At 42.0% G+C, this 16,778-nt stretch overlaps 1 protein-coding gene across 4 annotated transcripts in view; it reads left to right on the top strand.

Annotated features, from left to right (window-relative positions):
- Positions 1-16,778, top strand: part of CRYBG3 (crystallin beta-gamma domain containing 3) — a 126,163-nt gene that overhangs the window by 31,309 nt on the left and 78,076 nt on the right. For all 4 annotated transcript variants that reach the window (XR_015167246.1, XM_086410895.1, XM_086410912.1 and 1 more), the window contains one exon: positions 14,285-14,703. Coding sequence is in view for 2 of the 4 variants with exons in the window: in XM_086410895.1 (XP_086267021.1) it covers positions 14,285-14,703 (419 nt within the window). In the remaining 2 variants the exon portion in view is untranslated. The remainder of the gene's footprint in view (positions 1-14,284; positions 14,704-16,778) is intronic.

The following is a 16,778-nucleotide window of genomic DNA, read 5'->3' as shown; positions in this document are numbered from 1 at the left end:
TTTTCCTCTGGTCAGGTACTCCTGTCCACTCTCAGCTAGTGTTCTGCATGCACTTCTGTGTCTGAAGATGTATTCCTGATGTATCTGTGCAGAGAGTTGTACTTCACATCCACCTACTCCTCCGCCATCTTGTTCTCCTTCCTTCACTGATTCTTTTCCAGATAAATTTCTTTTGGTGTGGATGTTTCTCAAAGTCCTCAACCCTCAACATCAGTCTTTCAAAGTGGTATCTTCCAGTCTCATTACTTCACTTCGTCTTTTGGCTCTCACATCTCTATCCAACACCCCTCTTGAGCTCTAGACTTGATTGTCAGATTTCCAAACATTTCTACATACTGCAAATCCAGGCTGCCCCAAAGCCTCGTATTTTCAGAGGTGTTCTCTCTCTATATATAAGTTGTTGACTTCCCTGGTGGCTCAGACGGTAAAGCGTCTGTCTACGATGTGGGAGACCCGGGTTCGATCCCTGGGTTGGGAAGATCCCCTGGAGAAGGAAATGGCAATCCACTCCAGGACTATTGCCTGGAAAATCCCATGGACAGAGGAGCCTGGTAGGCTACAGCCCATGGGGTCGCAAAGAGTCAGACACAACTGAGCGACTTCACTTTCTTTCTCTCTATATATATATTGATATATTTGTTTGGGAGGAGGTAGAGAGCATCATGTAACTGCCTGGGATGGAAGAAGAACCTGGAGCGACAAGTACTCTATTTGGAGATACTCAACCAAACTCTTCTTTTGATCCCATGTCTCATATTGTCCTAAGTGGTACCAAGGGTCTTCAGATCCTGAGCTCTTCGGGTGGTCTGTTGACAGTGTGTCTATTGATTATTTCCCCTTGTGATCAAAGTTCCTTGTTGCTGGCACTTGCTGGACGCTTCCTCTGGTCAGTTACCATGCTTTCACCTGCTTTTGCCACCTAAGACTTTTCTGAAATCTCTTATCTGCTAATATCTATGCTCTTCCTCTCTTTGTACTTATAACTTTTCAGAGTGTTTTGCACAAGAGAAGAAATCAGTGTTTGTGGTTTGTCTCCAGTATTAATCAGAATTTTTATCTCTTAGTAGTCGAAAATGTGGAGAGATTGTCACTCAACAAACTCACACTGTTATAGAGAGGAGGCAGGAGAATTCAGATGCAATTCTACACCTTAATGCTTCCCATTTGTGAACTTAATTTATAACTTACAGACTTAATTTACCGAAAAGAAATCTCGTTAAAAATTAAAAGAGCTATGGCAATAAGTCTGTTTTCAGAATGAGTCATGAGCTAAATAAAATGAATTAAATCTAGATCATAGGTTATGGAATCTCCAAACCAGGCCTAAATAAATTTATGACTTTTAGGCTTGTTCTCAGTAGCTTAGCATCTGCTTTATGTAAAGTTTGACTCTCACCTTATTTTAGAATTGTTGCTCATAACCAATCATACAACGCAGGTGAAGGCCCTGGCATCTTTTAAAAGGCAATGATTGATGTATGCCTGTGATGTTTCTAGGGATAACCACGGAGTATCAGTATTGTGCCTATTACTGTAAGTTGTTAATAATTCATAGCCCTTATTCTTAATATCATCATAAGTAAATTACTGAAAAAAAACTACGCTTTTTAAATTGTTGCCACTGTTTACTGATACATAAAAGTAGAAGTGTGACTCAAGAATAACTCACTGAAGAAAAGTAGTCACAAATTATTCTTAATGTCAATACCTATATTGAGGGTACAGTACTGTTTAGTAAGATGAATATGTTAAATTATGCATTTGTTCATATTTTGATTTCTGTATTGCTTCTTTCGTTATTGGTCTTTTTCAACACTTTTTTGGCCAGAGGGAGAGGGGAAATGGTAGTCAAATTTAAACATACTGGGTGTTTTCATAGTTAGGAGAAATTTAATTACTGAAGTAATTTTTGGAATAAATTATGGCCTTAATATGTGCTTGCTACCTTTATTCTCAGCAGTGCAAATAGCCATATGACATCAACTTAATATCAAAATTAAAAGTGTTTCTTTTTCAAGCACAAGAACTCTTTTTAAAAATTTTAACTGTATTTGGACTTGGAACCCCACATATAAACAGGTTAAAGAAAGCTCCCCTGTTGGTGATGGGAATGAGTAGCCTGGAGCCTCAGAGTCAGCCACTACTCCCTGCCTTTGCCAGCCATGGCACCTCCTTGGAACAACTTTTTAAATTACAAGCAGTGATGGAAAGAACAGTCTTTGGAATCAGATGTATCTGGGCTCAAATCTTAGGTCTCCATGTGGTAGCTTTCTAACCTTGGAAAATTTATTCAGCCTCTCTGAAGTTTGCTTGTTCTCTTCAGTCACGGCAGGCGGGGAGAGGGGGAAGGGGTGTCTTACTCTTATTTTATAGAAATGTTTTAGAATGAACTGAGATAACATGTGCCACATTGTATAATACCTGACACAGAGGATGTCCTCAGGAAAAGAGCCGCCTTCTTGTCGTGAAGTTTGACTCCAGCTTAGAATCTAACTCTTTGTTTAAGAATGGTGCTGACTTTTTCTGTGTGTCTGGAAATCAACTATTGATTTTTGAAGCATTGATTTTTCTGTCACACTTGAAGGCACACATGAACATATATACACACACTGAATTTTAGCTAGAAGTCAAAGCATCTCACCCCTTGATTGCTTCTTTAAAGACTAAGTGCCATCAAGGTGCCTGAAGTGGAGATGACAATGTGTGTTACTGTTCACGTGACCAAACTGCCAGAGCTGAAGCCTGTCAGTGCAGCTGACACTGGTCTGGGGCCTTGATATCCCAGTGTTCTTGAATGTTGAATGTATTGCATGATATCTGGTGTGATTTGCTATACCAACCTCTCGTAGACCTCGCTTAGTCCTACTCTGTGGTGTGATGGAGTACCTTGTCAGAGTGGAAACTGGGGATGAAGGATCATGTACCTACTCCAGATTTTTGTGAGTAAATATGTCTCCAGAGGTGCCAGATACTGATTTGAGAACATCAGAAGGAGCTGAAGAAAGCTCTCCTAGAATTAAAAACATTTATTATTGTGGCCCAGTGTTTTCACTGGAGAAGTCTTTATACCATAACAGAATGGAATGGCTTTTCTTCTTTTACGTCATCAACTTCTTTTCTTACCTTACACACCTGCCCTTGTTGATTTCACTTTTACCTACATTTTAGCCTACAACAAAGCTGTCCTTCCAGCCCAGTATGTTGTTCTGAGCTTCAGGGTGATGGAGCTGGTTCTTTGATGGGCCTTTCCTATGAATGTCACTGGGTATGAGATTTGACTCAAAATTGAATTCAGTGTATTTTATCCTAATTTCCTTCTGTTCCCATATTCCCTGTCCTGCCAAAAAAAGTGAAAGTCATGTTCGACTCTTTGTGACCCCATGGACTGTGGCCTGCCAGGCACCTCTCTCCGTGGAATTCTCCAGGCCAGAATACTAGAGTGGATAACCATTCCCTCCTCCAGGGGATCTTCCCAACCCAGGGATCCAACCCAGGTCTCCCGTATTGCAGGCAGATTCTTTACCATCTGAGCCACCAGGGAAGCAAAAGTCCTGCCAAAAGGTGCCATCAATTACTCAGTCTTGACATTAGAGAACGATTCTGCCAAGCAGTGTGTTGTGGCCAGATATCTTAGGAGAAAACTAACTAGAAATCTCTAGTAGGCATCTGGTGTTAGTTATAAATGCCCAATTTGGGTAACCATTAGTAATCTAGGTAATAGTCCTACTCGCGATGAAAGCATAAAGTTGTTTGCCTTCACCTTGTGGTGATTTTGTTTATGGGAAGAACACACACATACACACATGCACATGTATATGTTGTATGCGGGCAGTTTCCATTCTGAGAAACTTGAGTGGTAGTAATTTCCCAGGCAAAGAGGGCAAGGGATAAATGGTATCAGCAGTGATAATAGTGTTGTGCAAAGACATACCTGTAGTAAGAGGAAGCGAGAGGGGAGAGGAGTAGAAAACAGGTCTCGAGAATATCTGAGAACACACATGGTGACATCAGGCCCTGTAGGCATTACAAGTGACAAGAGATGGAATAAAAGGCACGTGGGAGCTCGATCCACCAGGCCGTTGAATGCCATGCTAGGAGGTCTGGATTTTATCCTGACAAGGGTGCACAGGCATGGGAAACCCTTTAGGGATGGTCAGATTTGAAACCTGAAACATTGCTCAGACTGGGGAACTTTAGGAATGGAAGCAGGGACACAGGTTAAGTCACTCACTGCCAGCAGCTTTCTCGGGGCGAGGTCATGGTGTCCTGGCGTTTCACTGACTGTTCAACAAGTGGGAATGTTACAGTTTACAGAAAATGGGCAAGAATGGAGGCACAACATGGTCAAGTTCAGTTTGGATGTACTGAGTTGGAGGTTCCAGTGAAGCGTTCAGGTGGCTAGCTGATGATTGGATATACAGTCTGAGTTGAGAATACACATCTGGGAATCATCAGATTGATTGGCAAGAAATGAGAACTCGTAAGAAGATCATGAAGGTAAAGCAGCCCTGGGCTGGAAGCTGGAAAAACGTAATATGTAAAGAAAGGATGGCTAGAAGAATGTGAACTAGAAGGAGGCGGAGAGAATGTTGAAAGAAGAAGCGAAACCTCAGGGTGATGTCATGGGAGCCAAAAGGAGATTGGCTTTCAGGATCAGACCCAGTCTTACCTCCTGTAGTCATACCACATTATATCAGGGCAGAAAAAGTATGTTGAATTAACAAGTATGAAAGTGTCTCTGAAGCCAGACTGCAGGGGCTAAAGAGTCACTGAAAGGAAAGGGAAAGAAGATGGTGACAGTTGGTAACTTCTATCAGTGAGTTTGGTAGTGAAGAGAGGAGAAATCTTGCCCTGGACTTAAACTTTGAATTGTGGCCTTATGGACAGGGGCAGATGAGGAAGTGAGGGGGCTGTTTAGAAGACATCAAGCACTATGAAATGCTGCCCTGGTGGATCCTTGGAGGAGGAATCGTCCTCCCTGCATTGTGAGGGCGAATGAAGGAAGTGGGACTGATGCTGCAGCTGTGATGCAGATAGAGGAGGGGTGGGGGCAGGACTATGAGAGAGCATCTCTGTGAAGTGGAAGGTAGGGTCCTCTGCTCAGTGAGGGATGAGGTGGTGGAGGGGATGACTTAAGGGATGTGGTAAAGGTTTGAAATAGCTTCCATGGGAAATGGGGAGGTTGCAGACTGATTTCCAGCAGAAACTGTAAATCATGAATTGTTGGCCAGTTACATCCACTTAGCTGTATGTATCCCCATGGATTTTTAAACCAAGACATAGTTACTTTGTGGAAAAGATAAAACCAGAATTTGGGGGGGTGGGGATGACTGAAGAACAAACAAAAGAAGCTTTGAGTGTGTTAGCCATATTTGATAACTGGGCAGAAAAGATATGAAAATTTGTGGGAACTGAGACAGAACGAGAGGCCAGAAGCTGTGATGACACAGAAGGACTGATGCACCTGGCACAGTGGGGTAAAAGAGCTGAAAAGATGAGAGGGTGTGACTAATTCGGGAATGCCGGAGATTGAGATTCACAGGCTGGGTACTTATGGGTAAAGACAAGGGTCAGGGTTAGCCAAACAGTAAGGCCCAGCAGAAGTGGAGGTCATCGGATTTGAGGGTGCTAAGGAACTGGGGCTCAAGGTGTTGTAAGGATCATGCCTGCTGTGCACAATGAAGGCAGAGCCTGAGGGAGAAGGGACGCCCAACCCATGTGCCCGAGAGACTCAAGGAGGAGTCCTGTGGCTCTTCACTGTTTCTCACTCAGCAGGCGCTTTGCTGACACTCCCTATCCCTTGACCGTCTTGACCTTGTTCCCTGTGCCATTCATCATGTTGGGACAGCACCTGCCACTTGCTAGAGACTACCAAAGGAGCTGACATACTCATGCCCATTAGACCTGAAAACAAGTTCTTACATCACTGGAATGTACACTCTATGAAAGCAGGACTGTTGGGTTTTGTTTTGTTTTTCACTGTTGCGTCAAAGCACAGGGCAGTATCTTACAATTCATCACTCAGAGAAGAATGAATACCTTGACATCAATATTGGCCCCGACTGCTCCTTGGTACACCTGGTCACAGCCTCTGGCTGCCTTCGCCCAAACGCTCTTCCAAGTTCTCTCTATTTGGGGAGCTCAGATCCCAGCTCCACCTCTGCATCCCTCCTTCAGCTGAGCGTCTCTCCTCTCACTTCTGAGGTCAGAGCCACGTGTTAGACCTTACTCATCATCTTCTCTCCCTTACAGAATGCTCAGGCTTTAGCTGCTTCCTTATCACTGTAGTTGGAAGAGGAAGTACTCCTACTATTCTCCGAGGCTCATGCTTCCCCTTTTTTAGACATATTAGGGACTGTACTCTTCATCTCATCACCTTCTGCTTTTCTTTCTTGAACCTGTCATCCTTATCTTGTTCAGCAGTTACTCCCTCCCCACCAGGTATACAGCTGAGCCATAAAACAGGAACAAAAAGACATTTCTTCTGTCTTGGACCTTAAACTGTCACCTTTCCTCCCCTTTTTTCTAGTTAAAAAAATCTCTCAAAAGTGTTCCCCTCTATTTACCAAGTGTTCCTGTTTCCTTGCTATGTGTCCACTGTTTAACACCTTGAGTTTAGGGCTGTACGCATGAATTGCTGAGCTATTTTGACTATTTCTCCTGCATTCCTAGGGATTCCCTGTGGTCTTCAGTTCCTTTGTTTATTAATCCAGCAAGTATTTAAGCACCTCTTATTGTCAGGCACATTTCAAGATGCTAAACAAAACAGCAATGAATAAAACAGACGAATAACCCTGCCCTTGTGGCTTTTACTTTCTAGAGAAAGATACATATCAAATAATGTGTGTTTGTGAAATGTGTATTTGATACTAGCAAGTGCATAGGAGAAAAATGAGGCAGAGAAGAGATGCAGGCAGTTTCGGAGTGGAGGAGTTTACTGTTTTAGATTGAGTGACTGGGGAAACTTACAATGAAGGGATGACAGTTAAGTAAAGGTCTGAAGGCGGTGAGGGGGTGTGAGTCGATAGCTCTGTGGGGGAAGAAAATGCTAGCAGAGAGAAGAGTGAATGCGCGGTTCCTGAGGTATGAGTGGGCCTCATGTTTCTGAAGAACAGTGAGAAGCACCATCCTCATCTTCCTTGACCTCCCAGTAGCATTTGCCATTTGCTCCCCTTTGCTTTTGGAAATGTCTGCTGGGATGACTGTTCTGGTTTTGGCCTTCCCCATCTCTTTCACTGATTGTTTCCTTCTTTGTGCCTGCCTTTTAATCTTTTTTTTCCCCCAGTGCTTTTTTGTTAGTCCTGCTTTCCCCTGCACATGCTGTGTATCGGCAAATCACATTCTTAACTGGGCTCTGACTGCTTCACCGGGGACCACAGATTCAATATGTCTGACATCTGCTTTGTTGCCTCACCTCCCCCAACCCCCACAAAGGCTCTTGCCTTCTGTTTTCCTTGTCCATTTTTGGCTTAACTACTTAGTCTCCCTATTTAGAAAACTTGGTTATCTGTGACTTTGTTATTCCTCACCTGCCACTTCTAGTTGGTCATCTTATCGACCTCATTCTCCCTCCTCTGTGCCCGAGTCTTCTTCAGCAACACCCTTGCCGTAATAAACTTACTTCACACTACATGTGCTCAACGCATGCTCCACCTTGTCTTAAATGTTCTTCTCGCCCTTCAGGAGCAAGCGCACATGTTATCTCCTCTCTGCAGTGGATTCTCCCATATATCCAACCCTTTGGAACCCCATGGACTATAGCCCACCAGGTTCCTCTGTCCATGGAATTCTCCAGGCAGGAATACTGGCATGGATAGCCATTCCCTTCTCCAAAGGATCTTAAGCACTAACATATGTTGGATCATTGAAAATGCAAGAGAGTTCCAAAAAAACATCTACCTCTGCTTTATTAACTACGCCAAAGCCTTTGACTGTGTGGATCACAACAAACTGTGGAAAATTCTTCAAGAGATGGGAATACCAGACCACCTTATCTGCCTCCTGAGAAATCTGTATGCAGGTCAAAAAGCAACAGTTAGAAATGGACATGGAACAACAGACTGGTTCCAAATAGGGAAAGGAGTACATCAAGGTTGTATGACTTACATGCAGAGTATATCATGCGAAATGCCAGGATGGATGAAGCACAAGCTGGAATCAAGATTGCTGGGAGAAATGTCAATAACCTCAGATATGCAGATGACGCCACCCTTACGGCAGAAAGCAAAGAATTAAAGAGCCTCTTGATGAAAGTTAAAGACGAGAGCAAAACAGTTGGCTTAAAACTCAGCATTCAGAAAACTAAGATCATGGCATCTGGTCCCATCACTTCATGGCAAATAGATGGGGAGACAGTGAAAACAATGAGAGCCTTTTTTTTTTTTTGGCTCCCAAATCACTGCAGATGATGACTGCAGCCATGAAATTAAAAGACACTTGCTCCTTGGAAGAAAAGCTATGACCAACCTAGACAGCACATTAAAAAGCAGAGACATTACTTTGCCAACAAACGTCTGTCTAGTTAAAGCTATGGTTTTTCCAGTGGTCATGTATGGATGTGAGAGCTGGACTATAAACAAAGCTCAGTGCAGAAGAATTGATGCTTTTGAACTGTGGTGTTGGAGAAGACTCTTGAGAGTCCCTTGGACTGCAAGGAGATCCAACCAGTCAATCCTAAAGGAAATCAGTCCTGAATGTTCTTTGGAAGGACTGATGTTGAAGCTGAAACTCCAATAGTTTGTCCACCTGATGCAAAGAACTGACTCATTGGAAAAGACCCTGACGCTAGGAAAGATTGAAGACAGGAGGAGAAGGGGACGACAGAGGATGAGATGGTTGGATGGCATCATAGACTCGATGGACTTGAGTTTGAGGAAGCTCCGAGAGTTGGTGATTGACAGGGAAGCTGGGCGTGCTTCAGTCCTTGGGGTTGCAAAGAGTCGGACATGACTGACCAACCCATTGTGTACATAGCTCTCCAGTGCTCCACATGGTGATGCAATGATGAGTATCTTGCTAGACTGTCAGCTCTTTGAATCCACAACTAAGTCTTATTAATCATTGTACCTAATGCTTTCCTGTGTTTCCCTGTTTTGGACACATAGCAAAGAGGATAGACAGACAGACAGATGAATTTGGACCGAAGCACACTTCATTACAACATATTGAGTATGTAGGGGAAAAAATTAAATTCCCCAAAATACATATGCCTTCATAAGTAGCTTTTATATGTTATATGCAGAGTACCAGCATCTTTGAGGACAACTAGAATCAGTGTTTTATTAGTGTTTGCTTGAATCCTGAGTGTTTTCATGCTGTTTCTCACTTGTTGAATCACTGGCAAATCGTCCAGTTGGCAGGTGACATTGGCTCTAGCTTGTGGCAGGCTGAACTTCATTGCTGTCTAGGCTGAAGGCTTAAGAGCAGTTATTTTATATCAGACTTTTAGTATGTAGTTATATAAATACATGGTTTGTCATGTTAATAACAGTGCCTTTTCCTGCTAATTTTGGTCTCTATAAATACTTTTCTTGTTGTTGTTGTTGAAGGTATTTTAATTACTGACACAAATTTCTCATAGGATTATTAGGCAAAAATTAAGCAACTAATAAATATAAGGAAACTGAGAAAATGTTCTTATTACATTTAAGATACAGAGATTCTGGGACAACAAGTGATTATTAAAAGGAAGGAGAATTAAGTGTTTTTTAAAAAATTTATATATATCACTCTGCTGCTGCTGCTGCTAAGTCGCTTCAGTCGTGTCCGACTCTGTGCGATCCCATGGACGGCAGCCCACCAGGCTTCCCCGTCCCTGGGATTCTCCAGGCAAGAACACTGGAGTGGGTTGCCATTTCCTTCTCCTATGCATGAAAGTGAAAAGTGAAAGTGAAGTCGCTCAGTCGTGTCCGACTCTAGCGACCTCACGGACTGCAGCCCACCAGGCTCCTCCGTCCATGGGATTTTCCAGGCAAGAGTACTGGAGTGGGGTGCCATTGCCTTCTCCAATATATCACTCTAAAAAGGTTAAATGTGAAGGCATTCACTAGTTTAGCAAAATGTATTTTCCTTGCTTAGGAAACAGTCCATTATATATTTAAAAATTTTTTTAAATTGATGATTGTTTTACAATATTGGTTTGATTTCTGTCATACATCAACGTGGATTAACCATAGGTTAATTCATTAGTCCCCTGCCTCTTAAATCTCCCTCCCACATCCTGCCCATCCCCACCCCTCTAGGTTATTACAGAGCCCTAGTTTGAGTTCCCTGAGTCATAAACAGCAGATTCCCATTGGCTGTCTATTTACATGTTAGTGTATATGCATCCATGCTACTCTGTCCATTCATCTCACCATCTCCCTCTTTTCCCCATCCCTTGTCCATAAGTCTGTTCTCTATGTCTGTGTTGTATATTAACACATATATATGGCATCGAGAAGGATGGTACTGATGAGGTTCAGTACCATCCTTCTCGATGCCATATATATGTGTTAATATATGATATTTGCTTTTCTCTTTCTGACTGACTTCACTCTGTATAATAGGCTCTGGGTTCATCCACCTCATTAGAACTGACTCAGATGCATTCCTTTTTATGGCTGAGTAGTACCATCGTAGGGAGAAGGCAATGGAACCCCACTCCAGTACTTTGCCTGGAAAATCCCATGGATGGAGGGGCCTGGTAGGCTGCAGTCCATGGGGTCACGAAGAGTCGGACACTACTGAGCGACTTCACTTTCACTTTCATGCATTGGAGAGGGATATGGCAGCCCACTCCAGTGTTCTTGCCTGGAAAATCCCAGGGACGGGGGAGCCTGGTGGCTGCCCTCTATGGGGTCACACAGAGTCGGACACAACTGAAGTGACTTAGCAGCAGCAGTACCATCGTATATATATACCACAACTTCTTTATCCATTTATCTGTCAAAAGACATCTAGGTTGCTTCCATGTCTATTGGCTATTGTAAATAGTGCTGCAGGGAACATTGGGGTACATGTATTTTTTTCAGTTTTGGTTTCTTCAGTGTATATGCCTAGGAGTGGGATTTCTGGGTCATATGGTGGTTTTATTCCTAGTTTTTTAAGGAATCTCCATACTGTCTTCCATTGTGGCTCTATCAATTTACATTCCCACCAGCAGTGAAGGAGGGTTCCCTTTTCTCTACATCCTTTCCAGCACTTGTTGTTTGTGGATTTTTATTATGGCCATTCTCACTGGTGCAAGGTACTATCTCACTGTAGTTTTGATTTGCATTTGTCTAATAACGAGTGATGTTGAACATCTCTTCATGTGTTTATTAGCCCTCCATATGTCTTCTTTGGAGAATTGTCTGTTTAGCCCTTTCGCCCGCTCTTTGATCGGGTTGCTTGTTTTTCTGGTATTGAGTTGTATGAGCTGCTTATATATTTTGGAAATTAATCCTTTGTCAGTTGTTTCATTTGGTATTATTATCTCCCTTCTGAGGGTGTCTTTTTACCTTTTTTATAGTTTACTTTGCTGTGCAAAAGCTTTTAAGTTTAATTAGGTCCCACTTATTTATTTTTGTTTTTATTTCCATTATTCCAGGAGGTGGGTCATAAAGGATATTGCTATGATTTATGTCATACTGTGTTCTGCCTATGTTTTCTTTACAGGTTTTATAGTTTCTGGTCTTACATTTATGTCTTTAATCCATTTCGAGTTTATCTTTGTGTATGGTGTTAGGAAGTGTTCTAATTTCATTCTTTTACATGTAGCTGTCCAGTTCTTCCAGCACCACTTAATTGAAGAGAGATTATCTTTTCCCATTGTGTATTCTTGCCTCCTTTGTGAAAGATAAGGTGCCCATATGTGTGTGGATTATCTTTGGGCTTTCTGTCTTGTTCCACTGGACTATACTTCTGTTTTTGTGCCAGTACCATACTGTTGGAAGCAGTCCATTGTATTTTGAAAGGAATTTTCAAGTAAGTAAAAATAATTGAGGCAGTGAGATAAATAGTATTTTTGATTTTATAGAAGTTTTTTGTCTTGATTTTGTTGATGTCAAAAATGTAATCATTATATTCTGTTTTCCTTTAAAAAAAAAAAAAACAACACTGCCCCAGTTTTATAAAACCTCCTTGTGAATCTGTATGCATTTTAAGAATATTGGTGTTATTTTAGTGAGTAGCCTACAGTTCACTTAAGCATTGTGGCTGGCCATTACAACAAAGTAAATGGAGTAAAGGACAAAAAAACTAACACATGATCACTTTGAAAATGTCATCTAGCATATTTTCTGCTGTCATATTGAGAGGCTATTTAAGCTGTTGACACGAGGAGAGAGCACAGTTCATTTATAGAGCAGGCTCCCATAAAGAGCAGAATGCTGGGTGGATGAGGTGGAGATATGTGGGCTTGAGTTGCAGTTGAAACCAGTAAAAGGTGAGACTTTGACTCTAGAAAGCTGGTGGTATTCTAAATGTAAAAGACTCAGAAGTTGTATTTCTAACACATAGAAAAATGCTAATGTGTTTGTTCAAAAATAGTCCTGACTCCTAAGGTTGGAACAGACCTTGAAATATGGTTCACTTGAAATTAATTTCCTAGGCTAATGGGTTCTAAACATTTCGCAGCCATTCATATGCCAAGTATTATTAGTGGTTAGTGGAACACTCCTTTAAGCTGTTTTGAATTTGGATTAAAACAAGGAAGGAAGTGAACAAATGACATTTGGATGTTCTTGCCTTCTTGAAGATCAGCTTCTTACAAAACTTCATCCTATGAACCTGCAGTGGCCTAAGGTGGTTTCACCTTGGCACACTGATATTTTTCTGACTCACACTTGAGCTTTCCTTTTATAAAGACCAGTGAGTGTGACATCTGACAGATACTATCAGACGGCATTCCTCGTACAAGTAGGTGAGTGAGCATGTTGGGAAAGGCAGGCTGAGTTGGCCCCTTTGCCTGAAGCTAAGGACGCTTTAAGCAGGAGAGAGCGTGGACTGCCAGCACAGCCACATGGTGTACACGAGAATGGAGTGTGCTTCACTGCTGCTGCTGCTAAGTCGCTTTAGTCGTGTCCGACTCTGTGCGACCCTATGGACAGCAGCCCACCAGGCTCCTCTGTCCACAGGATTCTCTAGGCAAGAATACTGGAGTGCGTTGCCATTTCCTTCTCCAGTGCTTCACTAGTAGGTTAATTATGAGCAGGTAAAACATACCCCTGAAAGTGTTCAGCATCTGCAAGAATTCCTGGTGCTGCCCACCATCTGCATTAATGCATATATCAGGGCTTTGTGTTTTACCATTTTTTTTTAACTTGGAGTATAATTGCTTTATAAGCTCATGTTTCTGCTGTACAACAGAGTGAATCAGCTCCAAGTATTAACAGACATATATCCCCTCCCTCTTGTCCTTCCTCCCCCGCCGCATCCCACCCATCTAGGTTAGCATCCGGCTGAGCTCCCCAAGCTGTACAGCAGGTTCCCAGAGCAGGAATAGAGACGCGTACACAGGGAGGGGAAAGGGAGGGTGCTGTGAATTGGGAGAGTAGGTTTGACATAGATACACCTCCATGCATACCATGGAGAGTTGATAGTGGGCTTTCCCTCTCAGTTGATACACCATGCTGCTGTCTTTCCTCATCTTCTTGAGAAACAGTTTTCTATCATGTGGTAGCTTCAGGGGTTAACACAAGCAGAAATGATGAAGTCTGTTTAGGTGTTGTCTGTATGGAACACATAAGAATACTGTCTATTAGTTCTGTAATAACAAGGGCTAAATTGAGATACATAGAAGGTTTGCTATGATGTGTGCCTTTACTTACTCTCCACACTTACCTTTCGCTCTTCTCTTTTTACAATCTTACCTCCAGTCATTTTAAATTAGAAGCTGACTCCTCATTGGACATGGAGAGAAGATGGATGTGTGGGCTGGGGAAGGTCGTGGGGTGGAGGGGAAGCAGAGAGAGAGGGGGATACACGGACATCCCACTGGCTCTATCTATGTCTCCTTCCAAGGGCACACCCCCCACCCCAAGTTACCTCCTCTGCTCTCACCGCCCCCAAACCTACTAGTTAGCCCTGGGCTCCCACGTGGACTGTATTTCTCCCTTTGTGACATTTACCATATCATGTTGTTAATGCTGTGCTGACTGTGCCCTTTAGTAGGTTGTAAACTACTAAGAGGTGGAAGCCATCCATCTCATTCACAGAAATATCCCTGGCCTTTAGCACAGAGAGTGTCACGCAATAGGTTAGCAGTCAGCCCTTGTCATTTTTAAAATGATGATGCTTAATATTCTCTGTTTTGTTTTCCAAGATTTCCCAAAGTGAGGACAGAAGGACCCAGGCCCAGCAGCTGATCACTCTTCCAACACAGGAAGATTCCAAAAAGCCCAACGACCTTTCCAGTTCCACTTCAGAGGCCAAAATCGGAGAAAGCGATAAACAGACAAAAGAAAGCTTCTTCCAGTTTCTAGGTAACTTATTCAATATCTCAGGAAAATCATCTCTCAGTGAAGCCAAGCAGTCTTCTTTCAAAGATGAACATGACAAACCTGAGAAAGACTTACGAAATCCCAGTCGTCATGAGGAAGGGGGCCAAAGGGAAAGTGCTGGTGGCTCCCTGAGAACCCAGGCGCTTCCAGCAGAGGAACAGTCCAGCTCAGCCGAGCTCTCAGATGCCTTTTCTTTGGATACGACACAAGACAGTGAACAGGAAACCAGTGACTTGCTGAAGTAAGTTTAAAATTTACTTAGCTGAAAAATTGAGCTTTTGGACCTAGCCTCAGTTCTACTACTGTTGATTAAGGGGATTTGAAAAAATATTGTTATGTCCCTGCTACTAGGTGAAAAATTACATGATTCTGTATACCATATCTAGGGTCTTTTGAGCTATTTTAGTGGGTGGTACTAATATCTTTTAGGTGCTAACTTTGTTATAGTACAATATTTACTTCCTTTTTTAAAAAATAATTTTATTTACTTATTAATTTTTGCCTGTGCTGGGTCTTGGTTGCTGCACACAGGCTTTCTCTAGCTGCAGTACGCAGGCTTCTCGTGCGGTGGCTTCTCTTGTTGCGGAGCATGGGCCACAGAGCGCAGGCTCAGTAGTTGTGGCGCGTGGGTTTAGCTGCCACACAGCATGTGTTCCCTCCTGGACCAGGGATCGAACCAATGTCTCCTGCATTGGCGGGCAGGTTCTTTACCACTGAGACACCAAGGAAGCCCACAAGATTTATTTCTGATTTAAGACTTCTTTAAATGGGAGTGTTTTCTGTTGTCTGAATTCTTCTGTAGTCAGACAGGCAGTGTGTTCAGTATCTGCCTTTTGGGAACAAAGATAGGCCTATGATTTGTGTTCACATTCTATCAATATCATTTCTTTGTGGAATCCAATTAAAGGGATTAAGAGAAGAAATTGACTGTATTTATAAAAGTAGCCTTTTGAACCTTTCTCACAGCTCCAAGAAACAAATCTTGCACAAATTTAAGGAGCATTTCACCACCCCTTTTTTCTTTCTTTGACATACAAATGGGCACTAACTTGTTATTCTTTTATTCAAATGAGCTAGAATGAATGTTTTCTAATCAGAAAATGTTTATAACAATGTTGAGTGCATTAGACATTTTGTGTAACGTATAAGTATTCATTCATAGCTAGTAAGGATCTGGTTCATTGATTTTAATTTAACCTCTACTTGAGAACCTCTACTTTTCTTGTTATTTAAAGAGATCATCAATACCGTAGGCAGATATAGATGACAGCTTAGAACTGTGTAATCCTTTGTAGTTTCAAAGTGTCCTCAGATGTGTGCTTTCAGTCAGTTCCTCACAGTAAGCTTTTAAGGTAGGTGTAGGCACAGGCCCATTTTATGGTTGTGAGAACTGAGACCCCAAGTGGATTCAGGTTTGTCCATTAGGAATGCTGAGGTGGGACTTGCCCTGCCAGATCTTAAAATGTGCCCATCAAGCTACATTAATTGAAATGATGTCATAATACTGGTGCAATATTTGCTAGATCCTTAAATGGAACAGAATAGACAGTCTGGAAATAGACCCTTATATGTTTTGAGATTTGAGCCTTCAAATGTGACAGCATTATGCATTCATGTAGAAAGGAAAACTTGAGGACATTGGGTAACAATTGGGAGAAAAAAATAAAAACTGGATAGTCATGTCATTTTATATTAGAGTAGAATAAAAATGATTAAGAAACATACAAAACTAAAAGCATCTAAGTGTGAATTATTTTGGTGAGAAGCAGTTTTCTAAGCATGATAGCAATGGAAAGTATCTGGAAAGAGAAAGTCAGTAGACAAAATTGCTTCCAATTTTCAAACTCTCTTATGCCAAAAACCATGAGCAATACAGTAAATTGGCAAATGAGAAAGCTTTAACTGACAAGCATTATAGTTAGCTCACCAATAGAATAAAATGGACAAATAAAAACAAGTCATTCAGATAAGTGAGGAAGAGATTTATTCTCACTAGCAATCAAGGAAGTGCTAACTAAAGTGAGAACTTTTCTCCTACTAAACTGATAACAGTAATAAGTGATAATATTCTGTAGGAGTTGGAGTTGACTTGGCTAATGCTCATATACAGTGCTGTGAGTGGAGGGCTGCATGTATCAGGAACCTTGAGAAGCTTGTAGGTTATTACTAATGATATACAAAGGTGTTTACTGAAACATACGTAGGAACACATCATTGGTAACAAATGTCCAATAGCAGACAAATGGTTAAATTAGGGTGCATCATAATAAAGTGAAAGTGAAGTAGCTCAGTCGTGTCCGTCTCTTTGCGACCTCC

This window comes from Bos grunniens, chromosome 1 (genome assembly GCF_055505025.1).
Source record: "Bos grunniens cultivar Pamir isolate PY7600 chromosome 1, Bosgru_T2T1.0, whole genome shotgun sequence".
Lineage (NCBI taxonomy): Eukaryota > Metazoa > Chordata > Mammalia > Artiodactyla > Bovidae > Bos > Bos grunniens.
The sequence above is the reverse complement of the archived record's forward strand: the minus strand, read 5'-3'. Positions and strand labels throughout refer to the sequence as shown.